Source organism: Chenopodium album, chromosome 24 (assembly GCF_948465745.1).
Source record: "Chenopodium album chromosome 24, dcCheAlbu1.1, whole genome shotgun sequence".
NCBI lineage: Eukaryota > Viridiplantae > Streptophyta > Magnoliopsida > Caryophyllales > Amaranthaceae > Chenopodium > Chenopodium album.
Genome location: NC_137857.1, coordinates 28,764,826 through 28,784,413, shown reverse-complemented (window position 1 = coordinate 28,784,413; position 19,588 = coordinate 28,764,826). Strand labels below are relative to the sequence as shown.

Genomic DNA, 19,588 nt, shown 5'->3' with positions numbered 1-19,588 from the left:
GCTAATTTATGCCCATTGTAGAAAAATAGTTGCTTCAATTCCACCCAGTCTCCGATCATGATCTGGAACATACTTTGGTACATGTTACACTGAACAGTGGTATAATTTTGGACTGATTAGAATCTACCACATGCAGGTGACACTGCATCAAAATGCTACTGACAACACAGAATTGGCGAGGTTAGAATGAATCTTTCATTTCACTGTAAGATTCCCTACATTTAACCAAAACACTGCACTATATTGTCACAGCATTTGTATCGGCGATTCTAGGCCCTACAAGGCTACAACTGAACCAGTCATACACCTTACTCTTAGCTGTAGCCAAATTCATTTAATGTTACTATGATCAAGCACCACATATTTTTCATCCGGACCAAATTGATTTTGATCAACCAGCATAATAATCAAACACAAAACAAAAACAAGCTGCTTCTTATCCATACAAGAAAGCTGCATAAGTATTTAGAGGTGCCCACAATACAAGAATAATGAATAAAAAGTAACATATCCCATATATCTATGAGCTGTTTCAATATGCGAATTAAGCCAAACCCAAAATACTATAAAATTGTAATCAAGAAATTATTCATTGGTGATCAGATGCTCCCACTTCAGTTCTTCACAACAGATAAGAAACAGAAGCACATAAGATTTTTCCCATTTTAGACAAAGTTAATAGAGTTATTAATGAGAGACTTTCAGCTTCAGATTACAATGCACTAAATCAAAGGTCAATCACTGAGCTTTACAACAGTAAGGATATGGCTAATCCTAAATGTATATAGGTTAGGATATCTTGTTGTTGTTAGTCTGCCGTAAGTGGAAGTGAAGTAATGGTATGCAATCCTTAACACCGAATATTATTTCTAAGGATCGGCTGAGAATTATAAACTTAGGTGTATGACATGAACGATTGCAGCAAACATCGTTCTCAAGTGTAGCTTAAAGATCTGAACCATGATATATATGAGATGAAAAAAAGAACATATTCCTTTCAATGAATTGATGTATACCGTGCACATTTATTTTCCTGCTCACCCTTCATTGGCAAATCACCTCCATCAAAAAAAGAATAGGTTTAACACCATAATCAATGTGCCCGACAAAGCAAAATCGTTAAAAGCTGAGGAGCAATAATTAGTCTTACTAATTCAAAATTCATGTCAAAATTGATGACATTGTAATTCAAATGACTGAGATACATTGTCATTTCTCACCCCAGAACAGCAGAACTACAGTTTTATAAAAATTGAGATATTACATTAGAATAGAGAGGAAGTCACTATACCAACAATTTAATCAGGCATACACATGCATGCCAAATTGAAAATCCAAAATTGCAACTTTTCAACTTAATTGGTTTCTTGCTGTCAATAAAAAAACAACACAGTGATCAGGATTTTAGTCTCCCTCAATAGCTGCCTAGCTGGGAAATGGGAACGGATACCATTAACATTATAAATTGAAGCTTAACCCAATTCAAATAAAATCACCATTGTCAGATGCAAGGTAAAAAATCATCCAAAAGAAAAACATTATTACCAACATTCTTCAAATGGGTATTTCCAAAATGGTAAATAATACAAGGATATATCTCCAATTAAACAATAAAATCACCCTAATAAAATCCCAAAAATTAGTACCAATTCATTCAATTGGGATTTTTTTCCCCTCAAACCAACCTTATTAGCTAGGAAATTAATAAAAACAATATTAAAAAAAAAAAAACTTAACCCCAAATACCCAACTTAGATAAATCAGAAAACCATCCAAACAAAGCTAAAATTAACTCATTTTTAACAATTTCTCGAAATGGGTATTTCCTGTTAGTTTAGATGGACTACTACGAGAGGGGGGTGAATAGTAGTAGGTTTAATCGGGAAACTTATGCGAAAATTAAAAACAAAACGTAAAAGGAACTTAAAGGACACAGCTAGGTTTATGAGGAAACCATCCATTGCCTAACTGGAAGTAAAACCTCGGCCATATTGGGACTTATAAACAAATTCCACTATAATAGGCAACGCTCCTAGTACAACCTATTACACAGACCTTTGCTTTGCAAATTCCACCACGGACACTTGCCACTTGATAGGACACCTCCTACCAGACCTAAGACACCTCCTAGGTACCTTTTCTCCCTTAACCTAGGACACTTCCTAGGTGACCCAAGACACCTCTCAGGTTCCTTTCACTCACTGTGCACTCACAGCTGCCTCTTGAATTTTAGAGAATTCAAACTCATACACAAACGTGAATTTGTAGAGAATTCACAATCTCACCCCAAAAACAATTACAATACAAAGATTCACTCTAACACATAAATGGAAAGCTACACATAAAACCCACCCAAAATTAAAAATGATAAAGCTCAAATCTTTGGCAAACTTACTTTTAAGCACTAAGTGGTTTTCATGCTTAAAACTCTCATTTTGCTTCACTGAAATACTTCTATAATTATAGAGGTTCCTCAGTTCACAAAGTAGGATTTTTGCAAATAAGATAAGTTAAATAGAAATCTATTCTTATCTCTTTAAATCGAAATCAAACAGATTTAATTTCGTTTTATTTGAAAACCAAATTTTATCAAATTCGTTTTAGTTAAAAGATAGAATTTTATGAAAAAGATAAAACCGAGTTAAATCAGATTTTAATGGATAAAATCAAATAAATACTTTTTCATAAAACTAAAGTTATCTTTTACGAATTAATGAGCTTGCCAAGCTTTATCTGATTTCTAATAAGTTCCATGCATAACAATCATTAACATGCTTACATCAACCTACAAAAACAAACTTATTTTTTATACAACTATAAGTTATGAAGTCCATCTTTTTTGGTTGATATCTCGATCCTTGTACTGATCCTTGGTTGTTGAGGTTTGCCCCAGCATTACACCGGAACCAAGTCGTTACAACCCGTTTTGAAGTTCCTATGAAGAACTTTGGGAAGTTCCATTGCTGGAACTCTACTTCTGTCTTTATTTGTCCTCATGGATCTTCTAAAGTTCCTTTGTCTCAGTTCCCACTTCAGCTCCCAACGCTTATTGAACCTGCAAACATCAGAACAGTAGCAAAAGCCACCGGTTTAAACCGGTGAAAATAATTTTATTGCCACCGGTTTAGTTTGAACCGGTGGCAAAAACCTCCCCTCAAAATCCCGCCTATTTTTCCCCACATTTTGGCCTTAGGGCGGTGCCAATCTTCTTTCTTCACCTAGTGTCTTCCAAGCCGCAATTTTGTCGATGACATTTGGTGCAATTGGGAGACTAGCAGTTGAGGAGGTTGCGGTTTCTTCTCGGGGTTTTGGTTTAGTGCTTTTAGCTTATGAGGTGATGGAGGTTTGGAATTCAATGTTGATTGGAGGTATCTAGGTTGGATCTAGCTCTTTGATGGGTGAAATTTCGCTTGGGGTAGGGTTTTGATTTTCGTCTTCCATGGGTGCGTTTTGGTTAAGCTGTAGAAATTTTTGTGGTTGAGAGGGTTTGAGTATTTTGTTGATTTGACTGAAGGCAATTTAGGTGGTTGAGGTATTTATAAGGGGGTAACTTTGAGAGGCGGTTTATAGGAGATGAAAAGTTATGCTTCTGGTAACAATGTATTTATCCAATTAAAAACAACTGGATGGATATTCAGAGTCAAAGCTTATCTTTCTCATAAATTCTCGAGAATAGATTTATTATTTACAAAAGACAAATTTTGAAAATTGAAAATGAATTTATCCAGGAACTCGTCATATACAAGTCTACATACACTTGAAAATTATGTACAGTCTAATAAGTGCTAATTGTACTAACCTCCAAGAATTTACCAACGGTGATATTCCCGTTATGTTTTTCACACCAAGTTTGTGATAGATGTTTTATTTCTTCTAATTGATCTTGTAATCGAAAATTCCATATCTGGGAACTTCAGTGGCAATCAATTCAGCTTGATCATCCCAAGTTCTAGTCTCATGTTCTCAAAGCGTTCTCTGCTCAAAGGCTTAGTTAGAATATCAGCAATTTGATTATCAGTTGGACAAAATTCTAACCTAATATAGCCTTTTTCCACATTATCTTTTAGGAAATGATGTCTAATGTGGATATGCTTAACCTTAGAATGTTGAACTGGACAAAATTCACTAGATCACTTGCATAATCAGCATCTGTGTATTCCACTAAATCAATTGATTCATTTCTTGGATAATAGAGGCATAAGTCATCAGTTCCTTTTAGGTACCTAAGTATCCTTTTGACTGCTTTAAGATGAGATTCCTTTGGATTGGCTTGTAACCTCGCACACAAACCTACACTGAACGATATGTTAGGTCTACTAGCAGTTAAATATAATAAAGAACCTATCATATCTCGATACATCTTCTGATTCATACAAGTTCCAACTGCGTCTTCATCTAGTCTGATGTTAGTTCCCATGGTGTTCTTATAGACTTGGAACTTTCCATCTTATATTTCTTTATGAGTTCCTTCACATACTTTTGCTGGTGAATCATTATTCCTTTCTCAATTTGTTTAATTTGCAAGCCAAGAAAGTAGTTTAGCTCACCCATCATGCTCATCTCGAACTCACCACTCATAAGGTCAGCAAAATACTTCACCAAAGATTCGTTAGTTGCACCAAAAATAATATCATCTACATATGTTTGTACAACTAAAATATCAGTTCCTTTAGATTTCAAAAACAATGTTTTGTCTATTATTCCTCTTTTAAAATCATTATCCAATAGGAACTTGGACAACCTCTCATACCATGCCCTTGGCGCTTGTTTCAACCTATAGAAAACTTTATCAAGTTTATAGACATGACTTGAGAATTCTGGATCTTCAAATTCAGGGGGTTGTTCCACATAGACGTCCTCTTTTAATAAACCATTTAAGAAGGCACATTTGACGTCCATCTGGATCAACTTAATATTCATAAAAGCTGCAAAAGCAATAAAAATGCGTATAGCTTCTAACCTGGCAACTGGTGCAAATGTCTCATCAAAGTCTATGCCTTCTTGTTGATTGTACCCCTTGACAACCAGCCTAGCTTTATTTCTCACAATGATTCCATGTTCATCAAGATTGTTCCTGTACACCCATTTTAGTCCAATGACTTTCTGGTGTTCCGGTCTAGGAACTAGGTGCCAGACTTTGTTTCTTTCAAATTCACTCAGTTCAGCTTGCATTGCCATTATCCAGTCTGCATCTTGTAAGACTTCTTCACAGTTCTTTAGTTCCAAAGTAGATAGGAACGAGAAAAATGCACAGAAGTTTCTCAGCTGGGAACGAGTTTGAGTTCCTTTGGTTATGTCACTCATAATCATATCCACCGGGTGAGACTTTTGATGTTTCCAACGTTTAGGGGTAAAGTTTTTAATTGGATACAATCTCTCAGTTCAGCACCATTGTCTTCAGTCTCTTGATTCAGTGGTTCTGGATTCCAGGTTCTGGATTCTCAAGCGCTGGGTGTTCCTCTTGAGGAACTACTATTTCAGTTGTCGTTTGATTTTCAGCTATAGAATTCTGGTCTTGCTGCTTCATGGATACAGTTGATTCCTCATCAAGGTCATATCTTCTTACCAACCCTATTTTGAAATCATCATCATCATCATCATGTACATCAATTACATAGTCAGTTTCATAAAAAATAATATGTATAGACTCTTCAACACACATTGTTCTTTTATTATAAACTTTGTAAGCTTACTATTTGAGGCATATCCTAAGAATACAGCCTCATCACTCCGTTCATCAAATTTTCCCAAGTTCCTCTTTCCATTGATGTGTATAAGCACCTGCAACCAAATGATTTAAAGTATGAAATATTTGGTTTTCTTCCTTTCATTAGCTCATAAGGTGTCTTGTTGGTTATTGCTCGAATAGAAACTCTATTTAATATATAACATGCTGTGTTTACTGCTTCAGCCCAGAAATTCCTAGGCAGTCCACTGGAAATTAGCATCATTCTTGCCATGTCTTCCAAGCTTCTATTTTTCCGTTCAACAACTCCATTTTTTTGTGGAGTCCTGGGGGCTGAGAAGTTGTGGTCCATTCCATGTTCATTACAAAACTCATCAAATTTTGAGTTTTCGAACTCAGTTCCATGATCTGACCTCAGGTGGACTAATTGACAACCTATTCTTCTCTGTTCTTTCTTAACAAAAGCAACAAACTGATCAAACGTATCATCCTTTCTTACAAGAAAGAAAACCCAGGTATATCTGGAAAAATTGTCTACAATAACCATTACATACCTTTTGCCACTTCTGCTTTGTATCCTCATAGGACCACACAAATCCATATGGATAAGTTCCAATGGTTTTGTGGTGCTTACCATATTCTTAGATTTGAAAGATATTCGTGTTTTCTTACCTTTAACACATGCACTGCAGACTTTATCTTTTAGGAACTTGATGGATGGAAGTCCTTCCACAAGTTCTTTTGACCTAAGTTTATCAAGCAAAGAAAAACTAGCATGGCCAAATCGTTTGTGCCATAATAGGGGATCATTCTCAATGACACTAAGACAAGTTAAGCTACTACTTGGAACTTCATTGAGATCTACAATATATGTGTTCCCTTTTCTGGTTCCTTCAAGAATAGAACTGTTAGTGTCATTATTGATGATTCTACAAAGATTAGAAGTAAAGCTAACTGAGTCACCTTTATCACAAAATTGATAAATACTTAACAAGTTGTGTTTAAGACCCTCGACTAAAAAAACATTTTCTATAGCATGGAAACTTGACCTTTCTACTTTACCAATAACAATAATTTCACCTTTCTTATTATCACCAAAGGTCACAGTTCCTCCATAGTAGGCATCTGGTGATAGAAATTTAGATATTTCTCTAGTCATGTGCTTGGAACAACCACTATCGAGGTACCAAGTGTTGTTCCCCCTCACTGGAACCTGCATGAAAACTAAGCGTTAGTTTCTGGAAACCTGGTTTCCTTGGGTTCTAGTGTTTTGGAAGAAGAGTCAGATTTCTTCATCCAGACCAGTTCAGCATGCTCAGTATTCTTAAGAGTATCTTTAATTCTTTTAGGACATGCAGCTCGAAGATGTCCTGTACCACCACAATAGTAACATAATTTTTGACTGGGCAGATCCACATACTTCTTATTTCTCCTAGACTTCTTCTTATATACTAGTCCTTCTTTATGTTTATTTTGAGCATTAGCTATCCAAGATGGAATTCCATTATTAATCACTTCTTTACCTTTCCTGGCTCTTGCAAGTTCCTCCTCCAAAGTTTGATTCTTTATTTTAACTTCTTCCAAATCTGATTTTAGTTTTTCAAAATTTGGAAGTTGGCTTGCGAGAGGAACTTCATAGTCAGAAAAATTTATTCCAAGTTTTAGTTGAGTTAGCTCTACATTTAACATAATATTATCATGTTTCAGTTTTTCAACTTGTTCTTTTAGAAGGAAATTTTTATCATATAAATCAAAGAATCTAGTCTGAATATCAGTTTTCATATTATCAACCCATTCACTATGTTCTTTGTGGATTTTTAAAGCTTGGTCAGTTTGGAACTTTGACCTATTTAGTTCTTTACAATCATCTTGAAGTTCCAGAATATTGTCCATAAGATTTTCCTTATTAAGATGTTTGAGTTGTCGATAGTCATACCATACCTCAGATTCAAGTTCCTTTAGACGAGCTTCATCGTCAGTTTTAGCCATCAAACACAGGTTGGCTGTTTCCTCCATGGATTCTCTTTCTCCTTCATCTTCTGAGTCAGAGTTTCCCCATGCAGCCATCATGGCTTTCCTGACATCCTCCTTGGAGAACGATGATTTGTAGTACTTGTTTGGTTCCTTCCCATTGTATTTTGGTTTCTAATCCTCCTTAAGTTGAGGGCAATCTCTGATGAGATGGTCCTTGGAACCGCATTCGAAGCACTTGATCTCCTTGGAACTTAGCTGTCCTCGTTTGTTCTTTTCTCCTCTCTTTCCCAGCATCCTCCTGAACCTCCGTACAAGCATGGCTATCTCCATATCATCATCTTCAGAGTCGCTTGATTCATAAGCCTTTAGAGCAAGGATTTTATTCTTGGAACTTTTAGAGTTTGCTCCAAGATGAAGTTCATGAGTAAGCAGAGAACCATTGAGCTGTTCAAGGTTGAACTTGGTGAAGTCCTTGGATTCCTGTAGAGTAGTAACCTTGGATCTCCACCTCTCATCTCGAGGAAGACTTCTAAGAACTTTTCTTACCTGTTCATCAATGGGTATGGACCTGCCTAAAGATTCTAACTCATTGACAATGTTAGTAAATCTAGTGAACATATCCTGAATGGATTCTTTGTGTAGCATTTCAAATCTTTCATATTTTGACATTAGTAAGTCAATTTTAGAACGACTAACTTCATTTGTTCCTTCATGTGTTATTTGTAATAAATCCCAAATTTGCTTTGCGGACTTACAACCCATGATTCTATTGTACTCATGAGGTCCTAGTTCATAATGCAAGATTTTCACTACTTGAGCATTTAACTCATATTTTTCATAATCTTCTTTATCAATTTCAGCCAGTGGTTTAGGGATTACCTCTTTGTTTGCATTGGCTTTTGTTACCTCGAAGTCACCACTTTCAATGACTCTCCATACTTGATAATTTTCAGCATTGATGAATATCTCTATTCTTCTGCCCGTATGAATAGAATTTTCCATTGAACATTGGTGGTCTTTGGGTTGAATCCCTTTTTCAAGTTTCTCGTGCGCATTCATCTCTTCAGGAACTTACTCTACAAGGTTGCTTGTAATTTTGTGAGAACCTACTCAGATACCAATTGTTAGTTTAGATGAACTACTACGAGAGGGGGGGGTGAATACTGAATAGTAGTAGGTTCCAATCGTGAACTTATCCGGAAATTAAAAACAAAACGTAAAAGGAACTTAAAGGACACAGCAAATTTTACGAGGAAACCATCCAGTGCCTAGCTCGAAGTAAAACCTCGGCCCTATTGGGACTTATAAACAAATTCCACTATAATAGGTAACTCTCCTAGTACAACCTATTACACAGACCTTTGCTTTGCAAGTTCCACCACGGACACTTGCCACTTGATAGCACACCTCCTACCAGACCTAAGACACCTCCTAGGTACATTTTCTCCCTTAACCTAGGACACTTCCTAGGTGACCCAAGACACCTTTCAGGTTCCTTTAACTCACTGTGCACTCACAACTACCACTTGAATTTTAGAGAATTCAAACTCATACACAAATGTGAACTTGTAGAGAATTCACAATCTCACCCCAAAACCAATTACAACACAAAGACTCACTCTAACACATAAATGGAAAGCTACACATGAAACCCGAAATAAAAAATGATAAAGCTTAAACCTTTGGCAAACTTACTCTTAAGCACTAAGTGGTTTTCATGCTTAAAACTCTCATTTTGCTTCACTGAATTACTTCTATATTTATAGAGGTTCCTCAGTTCACAAAGTAAGGTTTTCGCAAATAAGATAAGTTAAACAGAAATCTAATCTTATCTCTTTAATTAAAACCGAAATCAAAACAGATTTAATTTCGCTTTATTTGAAAACCAAATTTTATCAAATTCGTTTTAGTTAAAAGATAGAATTTTTTGAAAAAGATAAAACCGAGTTAAATCAGATTTTAATGGATAAAATCAAATAAATACTTTTTCATAAAACTAAAGTTATCTTTTACGAATTAATGAGCTTCCCAAGCTTTATCTGATTTCTAATAAGTTCCATGCATAACAACCATTAACATGCTTACATCAACCTACAAAAACAAATTTATCTTTTATACAACTATAAGTTATGAAGTCCATCTTTTTCGGTTGATATCTCGATCTTTGCACTGATCCTTGGTTGTTGAGGTTTGCCTCAGCATTACACCGGAACCAAGTTGTTACAACCCGTTTTGAAGTTCCTATGAAAAACTTCGGGAAGTTTCATTGCTGGAACTCTACTTCTGTCTTTATTTGTCCTCATGGATCTTCTAAAGTTCCTTTGTCTCAGTTCCTAATTCAGCTCCCAACGCTTACTGAACCTGCAAACATCACAACAGTAGAAAATCCTTATTAGATGGAAGTTTGCTCAATTCTTAACATCATCATCTAAACCTCATAAGGGTCAACATTTCCAAAATTGCAAAAAAAAAAAAAAAAAAAAAAAATCCAAGATTTCATCTGCAATCAAACCCTAAATAAAATAAAATAAATAAAATAAAAAATGATAAGCAAAAATTAAGGGCGATGAAATTGACCTAGAAGTAGGGATACCTTTACAAAGCTGGGTACACTGCAAGATAAGGCACCTTTGTGTAGCCAAGAATAGGTATCAATAGCAACCCAACAACCCTGTAATTCCTTAATGAGTAATGGCGACATTATCGGTTTTAGTTGCGGCAATAGCCCTTGTATCCCCATTTTTTAAGGGCACAAATTTAATTGATCTAATTCTATGAAAATTGAAAGAAATTTGGAGAGAGAATTGAAGGGGTTTTTAGGTTTTTTTTTTTTTTTTTGAGAAAAAGTTTCAGATGAGAAAGGCGCCTATGAACTTTGTTGATGGCGGGAATGTATAACAGTTTTGGTGTTAGAACTAGTTTTTTGGCCCGGGCAATGCCCCGGGTTATTATATGTATATTATAAATGAGGTTTTATAATAAAAATTATATGATAAAATACTAATAGAGATTAAATTAGTTTTATTTGTTGTAAATAAAGGAGTAGTCTAGTACAAACAATATATAGATATTTAAGTAAGATCAAAAAGATAATTTCACAAATAATGGAACAATATGCATCGTGATGCAAATCAGTTTCTGGAAAATGAATTTCTGACGTAACTAAGCCACCAAGGTACTCAATTGTATTCGCCGGCATGAACCCTATGGTTAGCACACCACTTCCACACAAAGACACTTTTGGGTGGAAGGTTTGAGTCAAGTAACTTATGCCCAATAGAGAATGTGTTTAGACTATTGTTCTTGATGTATTTTTGAAGTATTAAAAAAAAGGCTTCTATATTTAGAAAAACATGAAAGAACACAGAGGAAGAATCTCAAGCATCAAGGGAGGTGAATAATTACCTTAAACATCCTCTTAAATGGGGGTTATGAGAGTTACTTATCAAGAGAATAATGGTGGTGATTGATCACCTTAAACGTCCTCTTAAATTGGGGGTTATAATAATTACTCAAGAAATGACATGGCGCAAGTGCGCCACATTATCTGCCTAGTCATGATGACACGAGGCGGGCTCATGTCTTCTCATGCGATCAATGAGTATATATATATATATATATATATATATATATATATATATATATATATATATATATATATATATATAGATATATATATATATATATAGATATAGATTTAAAATTGCACCTTTATTGGGGTTATGAAGTAATTAGGTGATTCTCAAGTCATGCTCGCTTTTAAAACTTAATACTCAGGATTTTTATTGCGTAATAATGCGTATTACTCCTCCTGTTCCTATACACATACCAGCAATGACACGTGTTATCTCTAGATGTGTCCTTAATTTATTTTGCTAAATAAGATTTTATTCAAGAAACAAATCTTATATACAAAAAATATTCATTCAAAGACATTATACAATATAATTACATTAAAAAAAAACATTTGATGTTTCTTTAACACTAATATTTATATAGCTGCAAAAAAATTTCTTAACATATTTTTGATCATATTCTACATCATTTTATATCTGAAATATCTTTCGTAATCCTTTATTTTAATTAAAATTAGGTTAAATATCGTGCCATGCACTGTCATAATTAAATTTATAACAAATAAATTATAAATAATGGTGTAAATTCAACATCAATTTATCTAAAAAAACTTAAGGGTTTGTTCTGTTCACCTTATTTTCACTTATTTCAGGTGTAATAAGTTCAGATAAGTTCAGTTAAGTTCAGATAAGTTCAGATCAGGTTTAATATGTTCTGATAAGGGTTACCCAAGTACAAATTACAACTAAAATAAGTTTTAATAAGGTCTAATAAGTTTAGATAAGTTCAGGTAAGTTCAGATAAGTTAAGATAAATTCAGATCAGTGAAAATTAGGTGAATAGAACACACCCTTATTCGTAAAAAAATAACTTGAATTTTGGTTTATACTAATACCAAATACATAAAGGTTACTAGATGTAAACCCGTGCGATGCACGGTTTTTTTTACATAATATTTTTTTTCTATTCTAATTTCTATTAGATAAATAGAAGAAATAAAAATTATTTTGTTTTGACAACCCCTATAACACCAATGAAGTAAATATAACATTAAATATTCATATCGTGTACACAGTGAAAAATGGATCGTTGATTGTGCTAGATGTTGAGTCGCATACTTTAATCTACCCCTCTTCCAAAATTAACATTTTGGCTCCTAATTATGAAAAAATCCGTTGAATTTAAAGTGGTGATAAACTATTATCATGAATATGATAAACTTTGTATTGTAGTATTTAATCTTTTAAGTCGAATAAATGATAAATGATGAACGATTTTTTTGTTTGTGCAAGATAATAGAAAAGAATATTTTTTTTTTATTCTAAAGATTTATATATATATATATATATATATATATATATATTGTCTAATCCAAATTTAACGTTTATTTTTGTTTTGATTTTTTAAAATATAATTCTTTATGTTTTGATTGAATGTAGTTTATTATCACTTTTCTATTTTTTCTATTTTAAGGTTTTATATAAGTTAATTAAAAGATTAGTACCCATATACGAACTAATATTCATTTATCCCGAAATTGTTGACACATTTTGACCGGCATAATATGAAACTTTAGTTGATTTCATTTTACTTTAGAATATTTAGTATTCCGTAATCAATTTTTTAATACATTTTTAGTGAGTAGTGAGGGTTTTTATTTTTGAAATAATAATCACATAAATATACTTAGAGTAATTAGATTAAAATTTCCAATATATGTTATGTATACTATGACATAATATTTTTTAAATTTATAAACATTATGTAATTTTAAGATTTATACAAAGTATGCTACTAAATGAATTTTCTTTTTTTAATTAAAGCAAATTTTTTTATATTATGATGAAAGTTACAGAAAAAAAATTGATATTGATATATTGATAATATTATAATAGTCTTGGAAAATAATATATTACAACACCTTATTTTTAATCTATATTAATATTTTGGAAACTTTGACTTTTACCACCTCACAAAAACACAAAAATTGCTTTTACATCCACATCCAAAAGTTTTATTTTACCACCTCATAAAAAAAATATAGATTTTACCACCACAACCTAACTCCTGTGACGGAAAGTTGCCGTTGGTATATATATATATATATGTGTGTGTGTGTGTGTGTGTGTGTGTGTGTGTGTATACATATGTGTATATATATACATATGTGTATATATGTGTGTGTGTGTATATATATATATGTGTGTGTGTGTGTGTATATATATATATATATATATATATATATATATATATATATACACATATGTGTATATATATGTGTGTGTGTATATATATATATACTAGGTTTGTTTTTGGGCTATGCACGGTAATCTTCAATAACCATTATTAAACTATCATTATAATTAGTTTTTTTAAACAAAAAAATTATACAAAAAAAGTTGATAAATTTTGAGCAAAATAAAGGATTACAAAGATATGTTACATATTAAATGATGTAGAAAATGAGCAAAATTATGTTAAGATTTTTTATAACTTTATAAATATTTGTGTTAAAGATATGTCAAAATTTTTTATTTTAAGTAATTATATTGTATTAGGTTGGAAATATTTTTGTAAATAAGATTTGTTTCTTTAATTGAATTTTATTAAAAAAAAAATACATAAGGACAAACCAAAATGAACACGTGCCATTGCTAGTGTGTCTTTTAGTATATAGTTATTGATGATACACATGTAGAGATATAAGGTGTATTTTTTTTTTTACATGATAGTGAATTAGTGAGGGTGTAGTGTGTTAGTACGCGTAGGTTTAAATTGGAAACTTTTATTTAATTTTTTAATGAAAGTTTTATTTAATTTTTTTTAAGGAAACTTTTATCTTTTTTGTTTTTGACAAGAAGAAATTTTTATCTAATTGATTTACTCACTTTATTTATTAGGGCGCTAATTTTATCAACACACTTAAAAAAAACAAATTTTAGCTCTCTCGCAATTCTCCATTGAAGCGCACTCCACTTTAATTTCTCCATTGAAGCGTAGTTCAAGTTCTCCATTGAATCACACTTCGCTTTCTGATACTTGTCTCCCCCATTAAACCAGCATTTGATGTAAGTTAATTGTTTGTTTTGTTTTCATCATATCAATTTCATAATCAAGGGTTTAATTATCAGTACATTTTGTTTAGCGCGCGTTCGAAAATCTGAACTTTTGTTTCTAAATTTTAAAATAATGAAACATCACCAATTATTTTACCAGAAAAGGAAATTATGAGAGTAATTTAATTATTGAATCAAATATCCCTAAAATTTTTTTTTTTTTTTTTTTCAAGATAATTGAATCAAATTTTGTTGTTAATGTATTGCACAACACGTTAATGTTCGGATTGAACGCGGATACTTTATTTTAAGTGGGAGATCTTTATGTCAATTTTCGAATTGTTCAATTTGTAAAAAGTGAGAAGAATTTGTTATGAATAGGATTAGAAAATAATTTGTGCGACAGTCCATAAATTATGGTCTAAATTAATGTTAATGTATTCCTTATGATGAGTTTACTGCTGTAAAGGTGAGCTACTTTGATTAAATTCTGTGGTCTGAAGAATTTGTTGGAACTTACTTATAATAATGGTTACTTTGTTTAGGTGGCTATGCTAGTGCTCCTTCTACAAGTGGCTCTTTTGGTGCTAGTGCTCCTTCTACAAGTGGTCAGTGTTTAAAAATCCTAATAATATCAAAATGTGATTACGGCTGCTTGGACTTTGTCAGCAATTCAGCATACTCATTTTGTTGTTGTTGTATAGGTTTGGAAACTATATCATATGGTGAACTCTCTCCATCAAGAGCCATGCATATTGCAAAATTGAAGAGTCGGTATGCAGAAACTATAAAGAAGGCCCAAAATCACACATTGTTGGAACCGGTAATTGCCAAATCTTAGTTTCCAATCACTTATTTGATTTCGTTATTGGCAAGCTCTGAAATACATTCCATTTGCAAATTTACTCATATGTACATTTCAAACTTTTAGGGTGCTGATAAAACAAATCGGCAGCAAGAGAAGAAAATAATGCAGAGGCGGCAACATGAAGGTGAATATGCATTCATTACTCTCTTCTGTGCGGTAGAATACATGAAGTTTTAACTTAAGCCTTCAACTGCAACTAAACATGCTATTCATTTCACAGAGACAGCTAACTTGGATGCAAAAATAAGAGCTGCCGAATTAGCTGCGCGATCAAGAGAAGAATCTGAACTCAAAAGGCAAAGACAAGAAGCGAGGGAGGCAGCCCGAATGGCCATTATAAAGGTCAGTCCAACTTTTTATATATAACCTTCTGAAGTTAATATGGTTTTTTACTGTTATACTCAACCCATGTTTACTTTTATGCAGATGGAACAATCTGTTAATGTTGATGACAACTTCCAAGTTATGAGGGATTTTGAGGCTTTAATTGGGATTTCTCATCAATCTCTTTCATAAAATGTAGCCGTAGTGACATGTATTTATTAAAAAACATAACAAAATAATAGATATCTCTATCTATATGATATTCTCGTAATTAATATAAACGGCAGGGTGTTTGATTGGTTATTACATAATGCTATGAGATTAAAACTAGGAATGAAATTAAGATGGTATATATATAGCTCTATATTATAACTTATTGATTCTTCATATCTTGTGTTTGATTGTTTTTCGGAAAAATATTTACTCTCCTTTTGAAGATATGATGTTTCATATTATAGACCCAATCGAGGGTGTAACATTTTAACTTTGATGGTATCAGAGCCAGCATGACACAAAGGTCACGGGTTCGAATCTCATCCACTCTCCCACTTTCAAGTGGAATATTACGCGCAGGGTATGAGGAGGCCCATGCTGCATCCACACTTCTAGTCGGTCTAACGGGCTCTCGTGTAAGGGTGCGTGATAGAGTATAAAACATATTTTTGGGCCTCAACCATCAGATTAAGCTTTTGGTTTAGATGATCCTCTAACAAACTTCAACAATATAAAATGCATATGTTTGTATTTTTATTTTTGTAAAAAAGAAAAAAAACACCATTAAGTTTCATTAAAGATATTTCATTCTCATAATAAAGAGCACTATTTTGTATAAAGATGTCAGTCATCACATAAGATGAAACAAAAAACATCCATTCACACTAGAAAGGATAAAACAACCTACCCAACAGGAAAAATGGCCTTAGAACATTGACCAAGTGACCAAAACTCACATTTAACAAGACATGATCTGAGTACGTACATTGTAGCTTAGCTAGCTAATTCGCCGCTCATTCTTTGTGTAAATTTTCGTAAATTATAGAATAAGAAGCATACGAAGTGATACCAAATTTGTTTTGACCACAATCGAGAAGTTCATCATAGTGAGATTAGTTGTCCTGTTTTGATTTTGTTTAGCCTTTTCTACTGCCGCGACTGCTGAGAATGGCCAACAACTTCCTGTAAATTTAAAAATATGAATATATATATATATATATATATATATATATAATAACAATAAAAAGGAAAAATTAACAAAAACAATTCGAACTATTCACCAACTTCTCATTTTAATTCGAACTAACCTTTAACTTAGAATAAACCAAAGTATAGGGGGTAGTTGCTCATATTAGTTTAAGCAAGTAAACAACCTGCTAAACAGGTTAAATGAAATATGTGGGCCCCACTTAATTTTTTAAGGAAAATATAATTTCAGGGTATTAATACTGCTAATTTTGGAAAAATTATCAATGATTTCAACTCGAGACATGTCGAATTTGATTGTTTCTTTGGTGTTTGAGTGGGGGAATGGGAGGGGGTTTCAGACAGGGAGCAATAAGGCGACGTCAGGGGTGTAGGAGGTGCGGTAGGCTTGCGTGGGAAGACCGGCGGAATAGGCAGTGGTTGGAGGTTAAGGTGGGTCGGTAGTGGAAAGGGAGGAGGCCGAGCTGGTGGTGTTTTGTTTTGTTTTTAATTTTTGGACTAATCAGGACTTGACACGTGTATTTTATGATTGTGTCATTTTTTTTTTATATTTTTTAAAGTTATGATTGTGTCATTGTTGATCAGTTGCACAAAATAGACAATACCCCAAATATAATACGGATTAAAACTTATTATTGTTTTTTTAAATTACTTCTTTCGTTTTTTTTTAACTTTACCCGCTTTGACTTTTACACTATTCACCATCCGACCATCCGTCCTTTGACTTTTACACTATTCACCATCCGTCGTTTGACCATCTTTTGTGAATTACATGAAAGTAAAAACGAACATGTTCATGTGGGATCTTTCTTGTTAGATTCAAATAAGTACTATCATAATATATAATTTCTATAAATTTACTAAGCGTACTAAAAGAAACAGGTCAAATAAAAAAGAACGGAGGAAGTATTACGCTATTAAAGTATACTTGCATTAAAATACTTGCATATATATTAAAACAAAGTATCAAATGATATAAAAACAACTCAATCATACTAATTAGGTTCCTAAATCTTGTTTTATAAAAATAAAACTACCGTTAATAATGTATTATATACTCAATCAACAAATAACTAATATGATTAAAACTGCATGCGACGGATGAGATCGATAGCATTAGTAGCAAGATGATTGAGTGGTGTTGTAGATTCTTGAACTCTTTGTAAGACAACATCTCTAGCCCTCAACCCTTGTAAATTCTTAAGGCAAGTGTCTATAGCCGTAATAACGGGTCTGATGTTATTAATCATACTTGTCCTCTTTGACTCTTTGTCACTCTTACTACCGCCACCCAAGTGGTCCGTGGCGTCCATTACTGCGTTCAATCCCTTGACCGAGCTAGCGAGTGAGGTACTACAATCATTCAGGGAGTTGGCTTCACGGGTCCAAACTTGTGGTTGTTTCGAGAGTTGCGTGATGCTCTTAGACCCGGATTGGGCTGCGGCTATGGTGCCTGCTATAGCGAGACGAGTGGACTTCTTAGGGGTGCTGTTGATGCGGTCAACATCGGGGAGGAGGGTTTGTAGGCATTGGGTTGAGTATGTGGCGTCGTCACAGGTTGATATGAGGTAAGATGTGGCTGGGGAGTAGCTTGCTAAGGAGCCTGTTACACAAAGGAAAAGAAGGGATGCTAAGAGTAAAAATTGTTGTCGTGCCATTGTTTTGGTTTTTTTGTTGTTGTTGAAAGAAGGGATATGATGTTTGATGTGAAGAATTGAATATTGTATGAAATATTTATAGATTTTTTTAGTCGGCTTAAAGAGAGTTCTAATTACAGTCAAAGTTTATGTCAAATACAACTCTACAATGTCGGTGCAATGGTAATGTTGCAATTGGATTTCGTTAAATTGGGAGAGATAGAGTTCATACAACTTAACTAGAGATAAAATATATAAAATAAACCTTAAAAAGGAAAGTAATAATGAAATATAATTAGAAGATCTGAAACAAAAAATTGTTAGCTAAGACAGTTTCCTAAAACTTATTAGGGAGTACTTATGTAAAAGATAGTAATATTTACGGAGTAAAAGAAATAGCATGTCACAAAAATCATTCTTGCAAATTAGTTAATTACTTAATTTTTCATGTTACTTACTTATTCCAACTATTTTTTAAAAAAAAGTATGATAAAACACTTATAAATAGTGTAAAGACAATTATATTCTTACAAATATTCATTAAAGTAACTTTATTTTGTCTATAATAATATTTCAATAACTATTATTTAAATTTGACTCCGAGGGAATGGTAGGACTTAACAAAAAAAAAAAAAAAATTAAAGCAGGTGTGCTTTGACAAGAAAAAAAATTTATAAGATGGTATTCAACAAAATTTGATTTTCAATAAATTTTTCATAGTAATGTATATATATATTAGCCATTATCAGAGGAGAGACTAGAGAGATAAGGTGTATTTTTATTTTAACATGATAGGGTGTAGTGTGTCAGTAACTTAGTACGCGTAGGTTTCCTTTTTTTTTTTCTTCTTTTATTTTTGTAAATTTTTATTACTGCATAAAAAATTTAATTAATTTTTTTAGGAAACTTTTATCTTTTTTGTTTTTGACAAGAGGAAACTTTTATCTGATTGATTTACTCTTAACTTCAGGCGCTAATTTTATCAACACACTTAAAAAAAAATAAAAAAATTTAGCTCTCTCTCAGTTCTCCATTGTACTTGAAGCGCACTCCACTTTCTCCATAATCGCAGTTCAAGTTTCCATTGAAGCGCAGTTCAAGTTCTCCGTTGAATCACACTTCGCTTTTGATGTAAGTTGTTTGTTTTTATTTTCGTCGTATCAATTTCATAATCAAGGGTTTATTTTTCATGTAATTTTTTTTTTTTTTTGGTGAAATATTTTTGATGTAATTTAATTTAACTGTCGGTGCAATTAGTTTAGCGTTC

At 32.9% G+C, this 19,588-nt stretch overlaps 1 protein-coding gene across 1 annotated transcript; it reads right to left on the bottom strand.

Annotated features, from left to right (window-relative positions):
* Positions 1-17,766: 17,766 nt before the first annotated feature.
* On the bottom strand, positions 17,767-18,342 carry LOC145610764 (pectinesterase inhibitor 10-like). Its single transcript, XM_081666062.1, has one exon. The coding sequence runs from the start codon at positions 18,340-18,342 to the stop codon at positions 17,767-17,769; it is 576 nt and encodes a 191-aa protein (XP_081522188.1).
* Positions 18,343-19,588: the final 1,246 nt, after the last annotated feature.